General features: G+C 38.5%; 2 protein-coding genes across 6 annotated transcripts in view; both read right to left on the reverse strand.

Moving 5' to 3' along the window:
- Positions 1 to 3,908: 3,908 nt before the first annotated feature.
- Positions 3,909 to 7,095, reverse strand: LOC111262481 (uncharacterized). Of its 4 annotated transcripts, none has more exons than XR_015311926.1 (5): positions 6,955 to 7,094; positions 5,912 to 6,013; positions 5,586 to 5,645; positions 4,683 to 4,871; positions 3,909 to 4,086 (listed from the first exon to the last, which is right to left on the reverse strand). XR_015311926.1 is itself a non-coding variant. In XM_022836777.2 (5 exons), exons 1-4 carry the CDS (start codon positions 6,999 to 7,001, stop codon positions 4,772 to 4,774), a joined length of 309 nt encoding a protein of 102 aa, XP_022692512.1. In that variant the 5' UTR covers positions 7,002 to 7,095; the 3' UTR covers positions 3,909 to 4,086; positions 4,741 to 4,771. The 4 variants fall into 4 exon arrangements, 3 of the variants coding, with proteins under 3 accessions (XP_022692512.1, XP_022692511.1, XP_022692510.1); XM_022836777.2 differs by having other exon boundaries at positions 4,741 to 4,871; positions 6,955 to 7,095; XM_022836776.2 differs by having other exon boundaries at positions 4,738 to 4,871; positions 6,955 to 7,092.
- Positions 7,096 to 9,631: 2,536 nt separating this feature from the next.
- Positions 9,632 to 12,708, reverse strand: part of LOC111262486 (uncharacterized) — a 4,063-nt gene continuing 986 nt past the window's right edge. Inside the window, exons 2-5 of one of the 2 annotated variants that reach the window (XM_022836782.2) lie at positions 11,847 to 12,139; positions 11,270 to 11,469; positions 10,509 to 10,728; positions 9,632 to 9,867 (exon numbers count right to left, since the gene is read on the reverse strand). In XM_022836782.2, the coding sequence (XP_022692517.1) occupies positions 9,673 to 9,867; positions 10,509 to 10,728; positions 11,270 to 11,469; positions 11,847 to 12,139 (908 nt within the window). In that variant the 3' untranslated portion in view covers positions 9,632 to 9,672. Of the gene's footprint in view, positions 9,868 to 10,508; positions 10,729 to 11,269; positions 11,470 to 11,846; positions 12,211 to 12,708 lie in introns of both variants that reach the window. The other variant, XM_022836781.2, reaches the window with a different exon arrangement.

A 12,708-nucleotide genomic window follows, 5' to 3' on the forward strand; every position in this document is an offset into this window, starting at 1 on the left:
AGTACAGGATAGGCAATTGGAACTTTATTCTATTATAGATATATATATATCCTTTTTTTGTCGTTTGTCCTCTTTTTTTCATAGATTAGCTACGAAACTTCTATTTCAGACAAAATTAAAGTAGGATACACGCTTTTTATTCCTATTTTCAATTATATAATCACAATGCAATCTACTAAAGCAAAAGTCATCTAAAGGTGTTTCAAAATATGCACATTTCTCGCAGTGAATTAGCACAAACTTCATAGTTTGCTATTACGATTCCGCAATCTGCGTCTTGTGCAGATTTGTGGTCGACGTTCTTGAAATTAGCGATTACTCTATAGATCAAAATTTTGAACGAGTGGTTTTCGTAATTAGTCGAGGAAACAGGCCCTCTAATGTCGTGCTTTTCTCTAAGACCATTTAATGACCCCAATCGGTATTACCGCACACAAAGATAGAGCTCAGAACAACGGTGAAGTCTGCCGAGAGAGGCACGTAAGAACTTACTAAATGCATCGAACTTATATGTAAACGATTATTTTCTAATAAAAATGCAATGACATTGGATTGAAATAATTGTACAAATGCATACTTCGGGCATTATAGCAGATGAACGAAGCATATGGCCGGTGCTTCTCGCCGCTGAGTAATGGAATTTTATTATGACTATATAAGCAGGAATGCATTATAATATTAACGGTCCGACTATGGTTGGAAGGAACGGAGTAACTTGGCTTATCTGAGTCGAGCAATACCTATGTAATGCCCTAAACAGAGGTTCCAAACATGGCCAATTGCCATTTGTGAAATTCCATATAACAGATGCTAAAAAGTGAAATTTCGATTCTTTACTGGGCGCAATCCAGTTCACCCTTCCAGGACGTAAGAAAAATGCGCTCAGACTTGTCTGATTCATGATCATTTGGGCTGCCTTGTTTTTAGCTGCAAACAAAACCTCACTGTCTTCATCCCAATACAGTGTAATACAGAAATGTAATAAAAGTGGCGCTTCGCTGTAACACGACTTCGTTCAAATTATAAACTCTGCACACTTAATTAACTTTTCTTGCTCATCATTATATCTTTGTTTTGCGGTGTTAATCCAATCAAAGTGGCATAGTCTTCCAGAAGAAGTCGTAGTTGGTATATTTCGCAAGTTTTACTCTCGAGACAGAACGAAGTGTCATTCTTTCTTGGCTGAACTCATTGCGTGGTACTGCCTACTTTTGCTGAGATCTTGAAATATCACAAAAGCCAACTGGGGTTGCTGGTTCGAGGCACGAAATCGCTGTGTAGCACACTACATTATTTATAGTAAAGTATTTATTTATTATAAACAACGTCAGCTGACTTTTCCGACCGAGCTATTCTGTTGGTAAAAAATGAAATAGCCTGCATGAATTCGAAGATAGATATAGACATAGAAGCTGTCCTACCAGAGACGTACTTCGCTAGAAAACCTTCAACTTTTTATTTAACATTTAGGATACACATTTGGTGTTGGTGGTTTTCGTCCATGCCATCGTTACGTCGTTATCTATGTCGCCAAAAGAAAGTAGTCACAATTGCGTGTGAACCTCAGGCAATGCTTATGTTCCAATATTATTTTTCGTTGCCTCGTGCGATATTCGACGAATGCCTTGCCATAAACGATAAGCTCTAATGATTTACACTCTGGATAATCGTGTTAGTCCAAAAGTCCCGCAGATGTTTGGTTCGCAGCACACGATATACTTATGTAGGATCTATCTATCCGAGCTTTACGTCCGGCATCCCCGTTAGGGATTCCAATAAATGACTAGTTTTCCGCACGGAACAAAGTATGTCTATGCTCGAATTCGAACCTTGATTACGACGTGTCCCTAAAAATAGCACGCAAATGTGTTACCCATTAAGGTATCACGGAAACCCTTATCGAGAATCTGTATGAGGTTGGCGTGAAACGGGCCTATTCCATACTGTTTGGTAGAGGTGTTTACTTTCGTACCAAACGTGCAGAATTTTCTTATGAACAACACGTAGAGGCAACTTTTTAAGGGAAAACGGTAGCTTCCTTAATTCCTTGTCAGTATCGGAAAATTGAGAACGTTGAGCACCGAAATGGGTGGATCCATGTTTTGCTTGTAGGCAAAAACGGCCTATAATAATACCCTGAGTGTGAAAGCGGATCGTTTATATAATATACTACGCTAGCGAAAAAGCAATACATTATGAACGCAATTCCGATTTCACTTTTAGATCTATCGGGCCCGTCGAATTTTGACTTAACTTGATATTCGATGTAACTATAATTAAAGGTGTATTGACCAACACCTGCTACACGGAGTGGTCGTCGAATATTTCGCTTGTTCAGGCATCTGTAACCATATGATTTATCTCCATGATTTTTTCTTTTCGTCTGTCTATGGACCTGTAACCCCGATTATCAGGTCACGTGCCCTGCCTTTCGATGAACTTGAGGTGAAATTTTCAATTACCTAACTAAAGTTCTCCTGGATTTTGGGCTATGCCTAGCCTTTTACCTACAGAATAGAAGACTAATGTTGGGTCTATGTGACTAAAACAACACACAGCACTGGACTCGCCATGGTCAGTTATTCAACAGAACAGTTAACCAGCTTTGCTCAAATCCTACCATATTCTACAAGTTTTGTAATATATTTCTAACAATAATTATTCCTGGACGCGAGCTCTTAGTGAATTGTCCGCACTTTTTGATTAGGCAATAAATGATTAACTTGATTTTTTTTTGCGCTCCCTGAATAATAATTATCCTTGGTGGGGTGGTTGGAGTAGCTTAACTTTTGGTCGAAGTGCCAGTAATCGTCAGTTCCAGCCTCGTTACTACTCTGATGTGCATACTGCATTGTATGTGTGATTAAATAAAGAAAACCTTTGGACCATATTGACGAGCAGTGACAATTAAAAGCATGTATTTGCTGAAGTGTCAGGTAAAACGTTGCCTAGAATATACGAATGTATAAATTGATAATCAATTTCATGGAAAGCCAAATATGGACAATCTACTATCTACCTGTATACAAAGTTGAAGAAAACGCAGGAGCAAGCACGGGCGACTCCGCAACAAAACGTCACCATATGCCTTTTTGGTTGAAATGGCTGATGCCCTCAATGGGGTTCTTTTTATTTTCAAGCTAACATTATGTTGTGACGTCTTGTAAATCAGAATCGAGAAAATCGCCTTCCCTCCAGTAGCCTAAAAACACCGTTTTAATCGATGCGAAGTCTATGTCGCGATCAACAGACCTGTTGATATAAAATAGGGACAAATTTCAGCGAGGACCTCTGGGTTGGAAAACTTACTGTCAGAATTTTTCTCTTTTTTTTCTTTGTTAAAATGATCGATGACCTTGTTCTACTATCGTGTCATCGCGAACAGAAGCAAAGCTGAAATATGCGATCTTTGGGCCAAAACGACTGTTGCCCGAATTTTACGTCCGGAACTGCCAATAACCACTGCTTCAGACGACTCGCTTCCAACTGGAAACAAAGTATGTCTCCACGCGGTTTTGAGCTGGTGATCCTTGAGCTTGGATGCCAGGCATCCAGGAACGTAAGGCGTCCTGTATATTTATCCAATAAACGTTGGTGTTTCTGAAGGTTTTCAAACCAATTCGGTTTTCAAAATTATCGAAAGTAAGTCCATCGTACTTTCACTGTATTACTGAGAGAAGGATTTCCTTCACTAAAAACGTTAAGTAAATGCGAACAACCTTACCGTTCCTAGCATTTTTCACAAATCATCGAAGTAATCTAATGCATCAAATATATATCCGTGGACGTCCTGCTGTCCGACAAAGCCTGCGTTCGATTAATATCTATAAAAGTTCAATGTTTGCTCTTAGACTACAATATCAATATCAACTGAATGGTGTATTTAGAATAAAGGATGTGAACGATAGTCTTGTTCCAAATCCTGAATAGGTTAATTTCAAATTTATTTCATAACGTATTGTCGCTTAGAAGACTTGCAGGGATCGTGCTTGAGTAGCGCCCATATCCTGTTAGCTCCAACAAACTGGCTTTACCAGGGAAATCTCCCAGGTGAAAGTCGGGTATTTTAATGACGGCTACTCGCACCTGCAGAATGAACGTTTTTCAATAAAAACCTGTTTTGTGGACTACGATCGTGGAACCAAAAGTAAAGATGTCAAGTCGACGAGTTCTCGCAACAAGCTAACCCTTTGATCATTTAAAAATACAGCAATACACATAGCGTGGGGCAGCAGTGTTTGTCGGACTTTCATCAAAGTTTCTTGACAAATAATAGACGCATATGTATGTTATACAAATGAAAATCAAAGACTGTCAAGAGACTTCCTCTTCACCCTGCATACAATTGCTATATGTACATAAAACTGATGAACAGGTCATGTATACATCCTTAGTTCAGGGTCATTAGAGAGAAGCCTGCGGCTGACTTAAAAAGTAGGTTTGAATAGTGGAACGCGGGTTTATTACACAGATTTTAAGGCATCTTTGAGTGTTGTAAGTCGTCTATAACTGGCTATGTCAAACAGCTTGACGAAAAACATTATTAGCGCATTGTTTTTACGATTAATGACAGGAAATAAACCAAAAAAAAAAACTGCTACGAACAACACGAGAAAAACGCCACTGAATAGTTATCGTTACTATATCTGACGGACATTCATGTCACAAATTGTGTTTCATACAAATTCAAAATCTCCCACGCCCGTTCATTCTAACAAAAATCGACGCGTTCCTGACCACATTTCGGCCGTAGCGTGATGAAACAGGCTTGTCATTCCTTTATGCCTAGGTACGGCTGATAATAGGCAACCAGCATGATTCCTGTGACAACTGCTCCTAGGAAGATAACCGCAAGGATTACGGCCCATCTCCTAAAATAGGGCGCCAAAGGATTAGACTGTATATCATTTTTTATAATTCTAGTATTTTCACAAAAAATATATAGTAATATGTAGAACCATTACCAGTAATTATAAGGGGTTCCGCTATCGAACGCCAAAGGTTATATCGTAGATAGTATTAATTAATCCAAGGATTTCGCACATCGGTGCCTTATGGGTAAATGAATTTTTTTTCTTGAACTCCTTTTTAATTACTGGACATATGACCACATTGTAGAAAAGTTTTAATCGATCTCCTACCGTAATCTTATTGGAATGGTCGAGCAATATTATTAATTTTTTAATTTTAAAAAATTTAATCTATGCTCTAGGTTGATTCAGTGAGTTGTCATCTACTAACAATAGATTTGTATCAGGCATTAGGCAAGCCATTGTGGAACAACGACTAACATGGCAGGTATACTCTTTTATCTCTAAAATATATTTTGTATTTTAGCTTATTATAGATACCCTCACAGATGATAATGATGATACACGAAACCAAGCTACAAGTTTTTTAGCTGTCAACCGCAATATTTGAATTGAGTAGTAATTAAATAAAACGATCTGAAGATGCCTGTAACTTTTTTGTGTCTTTGATTGGATGGGCTCTGAATCTGTCGTCATATCTATATGCATTCGCCCAGTGACAGACATTTGGCAAGATCTTCTAGACATAAAATAAAAACGTTTTCAGACACTTACTCATCTAGACGCGGAGGCTCACGTTCTCTATAGCGAGTGTAACCGGGACTTTCTCTGCAACTGTTAAGTGTTCGTTCCTTAGTAATTAATATTGGTCGAATTTATCTACCTTCATTATTTAATGCAATTTTAGAATTATGTTGGATATTAAACTTTGCTACAAAACAATATGCCTGCCATCCCTTCAATAGAATCTTCACATGCTACAACAATGAATGTCACAAGAGCGGCATACAATTTTGTACGCAACAACATTGAACGTATAACGATAGGAAAAACCCTTGATTACATAATAATTATCCTATCGTAGCTAAAAGTCGATTTACCATGTGTCGGGCTCTGATTTCGCAGTGAGATATTGTGTAACGGTCTCGTTTTCATAGTTCAACGGTACAGTTTCAAACGATTTCTTCTTTGGCACCTTAACGCTGAAATCAAAACGTGCGCAACTAAGTTAATATCACGATAATATGATAATCGACACACGCTCAAAGAACTGACTAAAAAAACAATTGTTCTTGATCTAACGGTCTACAATCCGTGCATAACTTAAAAGAGGATTTTTATTCGTATAATTGACAGACTCAAAAATATTATTGTACAATAAAAAAAAAAAAAATAAACAACAAACCGGTTACGTCAGCGTCCAATTAAGCATCAACACTCATTATTGCCTATACCTATAAAGCACTCCTATCTGATTCGATATAAAACGCAGTGCAACAAATGGGGCCAATCCATTACCAAAACATCTAAAAATATTAGCGCTACAATACATGGCTTTAAATGTTGAAGGTGTTACCTCAGCAAGAATGTCGGTCACATAGTTCAAGAGTAAGTTGACATCTTGCATTTCATTCGCAGTCCTATAGAAAAAAAAAAACTATCGGCTAATGCGTGACACACGAATGTACACCAAATAACGCTATTTTTTGGTAAGGTGTATCAGTAATATTTCTTAGCAGTCTCCGCAATTCTGCGGTGGCAATATGCTTACCTACCAAATTTAAAGACCGTTTAGGTTCTACTCTACCTCATTACATGCTAGAACGACTTAGCCGACTATCGGGCCTAAATCCTGAGCATTAAATTTCTTTACCAAAGCAAAAGCAATAGCGGAATCTTGAGGCAGCATGCAGTCGGGTAAAGCTTAATTTTCATTTTATCAGAGCTCGGCTTCCCTAACTGATACAACAGTTACATTACTAGATAAAACACCATGAAGGAAACTTACCGAATATAGTCTATTATCAATAACTGCAGTCAGAGCGTGAAATCACCATCAATTTTGTGCTAATAGCACCCATAGATGGATTCTCATACATATTGACAAATAGCCTTGAAAATTTCGCACCCTCAATTGACCCACCTTGTGTATGTCTTTGACCCTCCCTTTGCAACTTTTAGGCCAGTCATCACGGGATTTACTTTTTGCACACAAACCAAGCTTTGACTCCAAGCAGGGTTTCGTTGTAGCCACACGGCAGAGTACGGAAATTAGCACACAGAGAAAAGCGCGCCAAGTTCAAACCTGTCGACGTTGGCGACGGTGTCGTCGTGGGAAGGCTAATGACGAGGTCAGCTAGAAAAATTATAAAAGGAGGAGGCAACAAAACCTATTACCAGGCAACATGGATAATCAATACCTAGAAAAATTCGTCGTAGAGGAACAGTCGACATCTGAAAATAACACTTTGTTGATTCGAATGTAGAAGCATACATTAATGTACGTTGTATGGGAACCCAAACTTATTACGTTAATATTAGGTAAACCTCTCAAACGCAGCCTAAAATATTTTCTACGTACACGCCGGAACGGCATTAGTATAACATGGCTTTAAGACTTCCTTTTTTTGTCTATCGAGGCTTTTTATTTGTTCGGAGGTATACTACAGAGCCTAATAGATCCTCTTTAGGCACAGTAATATCAAGCAAGATAGAACACTGCCAGGTACAATTGGACGAAACGATTTATTCATTTTATTAGGAGGCATTTAAGCCTTCAACGGTTTTTTTTTTATAACAAATCGAAATTACCAACTTCGCACTTGTATAGAAAGCACTATTTTCTCTGATAGATCTTCTATATACTTTTTGCTTTTTAAGGCTTTAAAAACCTTCTGTATCAGGATCAGCTACTTCATATTAGCTTCTCGAAATACGATGTCTGAAAAATTGCCTACTCTCAATCAAGTAACTGAGCTATATAATCAACAACCGATTCGATAAAATTAGCTGGAGCCCCATAGAGTATATTAATAGAGACGAAAACCAATTTTCATATATCAGCGTAGAACAAATTCTGAACTTTAACCAAAGTTCAGAGTGTAAGTCGCGCAATAAAACACCATGTTCATGCCAATTTAAAGTTCTGTCTATGCCATTCTAGAATTCGTTACACAATTAACGCTTTCAGCGTTCATTAGCATCTCAATCCAATTCAAACGACTTATGAAAAAAAAAAAAGAACTCTAAAATAGTAACAAAGTGTTACTTCAAAGCGGGTTATTTACTTGTTTATCCTACTTCAGTTTAGAATTACGGCTGTCTTCAAACGAAGCTTGTGCTCGACTAAAGAGTCTACGATGCGTGCTACTTACAATTCATAAGCTATCTTTATACGTATAACTGCAATGGTTGTGCTGTCGGCCTTTTACACTGCGAAAATTTTCATTTTGTTATGCAACGGTGCGTCGGTCTGATGCGAAACTCTTTTTATAGCCGACTCGCAACGGTTTCAATGAGCTTCTATACCGTTATTTAGTACAGCTTCAAGAATTTGTTGGACCAGTGGGCCTTAATACAAGCAAATCTGTAAGTATTGAGCAGGTAATGTGCCGCCAATTCCATTCCTCTTCAGATTTTCACTGGAGAATGAAAACGTGTCTACGCCCAGATTCGAATCCAGATCACCTCTCAGTCATTTCTCACGTCAGAAGGCCAACACGTTTGGGTTACACTACCTCAGGGATATGACTTCATGCAATCAACACATCATACAGAATAAGTAGCTTTTTTTTTTCTTGTTTCCCACTTTTCATTACCGTTTGTTCAATAGTAAGAGATGACTCGTTCATAAAAATTGACGTTGTGCAAGAAGTAGGCTGAAGAAATTTTGTTGTGAGAAGTGCTGCTCTGCCAGCACTCAGTTAAAGACACCATTACATGGGATAATACTACAGTGAACTCAATAGAGTGTTAAGTAAAGCAAAATCATTTACAACCTGTACTTACCTAGAACACGCTGTTTAAAGGTAACCCAGCATTTTCTGAAAAGTGTACATTTTTATCCGTATAAAGTGTATATTGTATAAAAATATGACTCTACTGACCATTCTATTTGCAACCGATAATACAATTTTACCTGAGGGCATCAATCTGCCGTGAAAATACAAAGTGCGCTTGCAGGGGATGTGGGCTACCTGATTCTGGGAATGCTTTTTTCAGTGTCCTGAGTCCTGGTGGAACGCTTACGAAGACCATTGAATATTGAACCTTTTGTTCTGTCATTATAAGTATCATCCCTTAACCTTATGGGTCGTAAGTTTAAGGTAAGGCTACCAGTACAGCCGATCTACTACGCGTTGATCTGCAGGCAATCAATCATGTTTCGTCGTGATCCGTCTTGAGATACTAAGGCGATCCCTTATGTAGCCAGAGTGAAAAACCGGTATAAAAAGTGTGTTTTCTAAAATTCGTTTCGTTCTTTTAAGACTACCGTGTTCTCGAGGCAGTTATGTGTTTTAATTATTATCCTATAGTAACACAGTTAAGGAGTTTTGCAGCTTTCATTTACTCAATTGGGTTTTGAAATTTCTCTTACTGGTGAAATTCTCGTCGCGTATCTAAGTCAGCCGGAGATAATAAGGCTAATAATTCGTCAATGTTGAATGTGCTGAGTGAATATTGAGTGAGTCGAAAGCGTTGAAGAACTTCACATATTACATAAGATGATCCTGCGATTTTCGATATGTGTCCTAGCGGTTCTATGAAGTAGGACGACCCCCACTACTTCATTTTTACCCATGCATAATAGATTTGCTATCTTAAACGTTCCTTGAATTGATTTATTCAAAGTATATATTCGTTAAAGATCGTCATGACGACGACTCTTCTTCGGCCACGTATCGTGTTCGGTGCGTTTTCTTTCTTCTTCACACCAGGTTAGTATCGATGAATCGCCAGCGAAGGTCCGTAGGTCCATCAAATGCTGACCAGGCCAACTACCAAAGAAAAGGGTCCTGATGTTGCGGAAGTCCAATTGGGCAGTGTTTATCTTCACCTGTAGACAGTGTCATAAATCACAAACGAGCTAAGTAACGGCCACATCAAACGGGTAAAAAAAAAAACTGAAAATATCGACGCGAATACGACAAGGATGTAAATTTCACAAAATGAGTGAGGGGCAAATGAAAAACTCGCGTGCTAGTCACAAATCTGTTGACATAAGATGTTCCCAAAGTGGGCAAAAAAAAAATAGACGTAAAGAATATCAGGCAAATCATGCAAGTGACTCACTTATAGCATCTCTATGGGCATACATTTATTTATTCGGCATATTCAAGATGTTCCTCCTACAAAACTGCAGATCAAAGTCTAGAGTTATTGTGACGTAAAAAGAAAGGCCAGTTGACCCGTTCAGTGAAACGATGTACCTCCTCTTATTTTTCAGTTCGGGATTGCGATTAGTGCCGTCAACCACTATAAACTGTTTATAATCTATGGACATTGAATAACAAACCTTACTGGACTGTGAAGCAATAACATTCTGCTATGCTAAATTTTTTTGATACCGATGCTTTTTTTTTTTGTATAAGATTTTATAACAACGCAACTTACAGGTATAAAGACGACAAAAAGTCTCTGATCCTGTATGTTTAATTACTATTGCATTATATCGCTATATAATATACTATTGCATACCGTTCGGTTGAATGCAGTGTTACAGTTGATACTTTGCCAGTCGTCGGGTGGGCAGGTTTCAAGTGTTAGACGTTTTGACGTTAAATCTACGTCTAGGCGAAACCTGATCTTGCTCACGTGGAGTTGCTCGTTTCCACCGATATTCAACGAGCTATTCGAACAGCTGAAATTACCCACGATTTTACCTTCAAGGAGATACTTAGGTAGACGATGTCGAAATCTGTAAAACGAGTTTTTCAAAAGTCAATCTTTTGTTTTCCACTATTGTGCTTGTAGATTGTAATTTATGCTTCGCATTATGATCTGCGTGTGCTAATGACGGTCTCGGTGCGCCTGAGTCTCTACCCAGGATGATCTACTCTTCGTTCAAAGGCACCAAAATATGGCAAATACCCGGAAGCTGTTTGTTTAAAGCGTTGATGAATTTTAGCTACCAAGCAGCCCGTAAACTTCTGAAGTTTAATTACATTTTTCACCCATACCGCTTTAGTTTACTCAGCTGATCTAAATTTGATTAGCACTATGAAAGAGCTCGTAGATTTATATGAAATTGAAAAGACAATGTTTATATGGTATTTATGCGAAAGGGTTGTATTTACGTGCACAAGTTTAAGTTCATTGTTGTTATTATGATTACTATCATTACTACTAATGCTACAAGATAACAACGCGCCGACACGTAATACTCAACGCACTTAAGATCCGCTATCGTAGAACGACGGTCCCTCTGCTAAATTCGAGATAAAATAGAGAATACTAACGCTGCGACTTCTCTGTGGCCGTCAGGCCCACAAAGTGGCCGAGGTAACATCCAGATAGGTTGAAATCTACGCGTGCAATTCACGTAGTTGAAGACAAATGTCATGTTGGAATCGATAAAATTTAGCATTATACCGAGGTACACCTGCGTGTCTTTGCGCCACTCGAGAAAAACGTGCTCCACCGATAGATTGGCTTCCATCTGCAATAAAATGTAACGGAACGAATCAATGCGAAGACAAATTGCACTAAATAAGTTTCCATAAATAGGGAGAAAGTAGTTCGCCTGTCGCACCCGCTGATACCGCGGACACCGTCACTAAAACCCGCGACATAGGTCGTGTGATAACTCGCGACTAGATGATTGCCCGATATGCGGAATAGGGATATTCGCGCAGAAGTTTAGGTAATAAAAACAAACGTGCTGCTATAAAAATTCACGGAGCACAGAAAATTAAATTACGTTTATAGGGGTAGATAATATATGTTGTGGTCATTGGCGGCGGAAATCTACAATATTGTGTCTTCCCAATTGAATCTATGTAACATTTCATTGTCTAAATGTCAGCAGAAATATACCTTGTAATGTATGTTCGAGTTGTTCGCGTATAAAACATCTTTTTTGCGACTCTCCAGGTCCGTGCTCACCGAAAAAGCTAAATGGTCATGTTTTTTTATTTTCGATTTACAAGGAAAAACCGAAATTAAGCGTTCATCTTGAATATGCGACCTCTCTGTAGTACAATTAACAGCCTCCGATGCTGGAGATAGCCCTATCTTGACTTGAACGATACTGGCATTCTTCGCTGATGCCAGCTGTGGCGAATGATTTTCTGTTTGTCGAGACTGAGTGTCGTTTCCAAACACCGTAACTGCCAATGAAATCGTTATGGCCGCTGTTATAACTAGCGTATTGCAACGAACATATATGTTTGCAATGTTGCTGCAAAATAACAAGAAATCATAATCGTGAGACGCATTACATTCGTTCGTTTACTTCACATCGTCTATCTTCAGCAGCAAGCCTTATGGAAGTCAAATATCATAGATATCTGTATCAAGGTAAAGCTAGCGCAGTTCCGACCTTTAGGGGGTTGGAAAGAGTCAATTGAGATTTGGCGAGCTTGCGACCCTCACATTTAGCACCGTTAGTCGCCGACGGCACATGCGCGTCGCACATGCCCAGGCTCCCAAGAGCCGCCGGTATATTAAAGCATTATACCAGCGAAGCAAATAAGTTAATGCTGAACAATTAAAGCCCTTTAGTAAATATAATTAGCTGTTTCAGCAATTATATTTAGTTGTTGCCAATGTAGATGCCATGCAACCCGTAAACGGAAATGCCAGTTTTGATGATGAAAAAAAAAAATGATAAAAGATTTTCAATAGTCAAGTTCATCTTCACAATTACCGATACACCTGTATCAGAATATAAATATAT

Source organism: Varroa jacobsoni, unplaced genomic scaffold (genome assembly GCF_002532875.2).
Source record: "Varroa jacobsoni isolate VJ856 unplaced genomic scaffold, vjacob_1.0 scaffold_667, whole genome shotgun sequence".
NCBI classification, from domain to species: domain Eukaryota; kingdom Metazoa; phylum Arthropoda; class Arachnida; order Mesostigmata; family Varroidae; genus Varroa; species Varroa jacobsoni.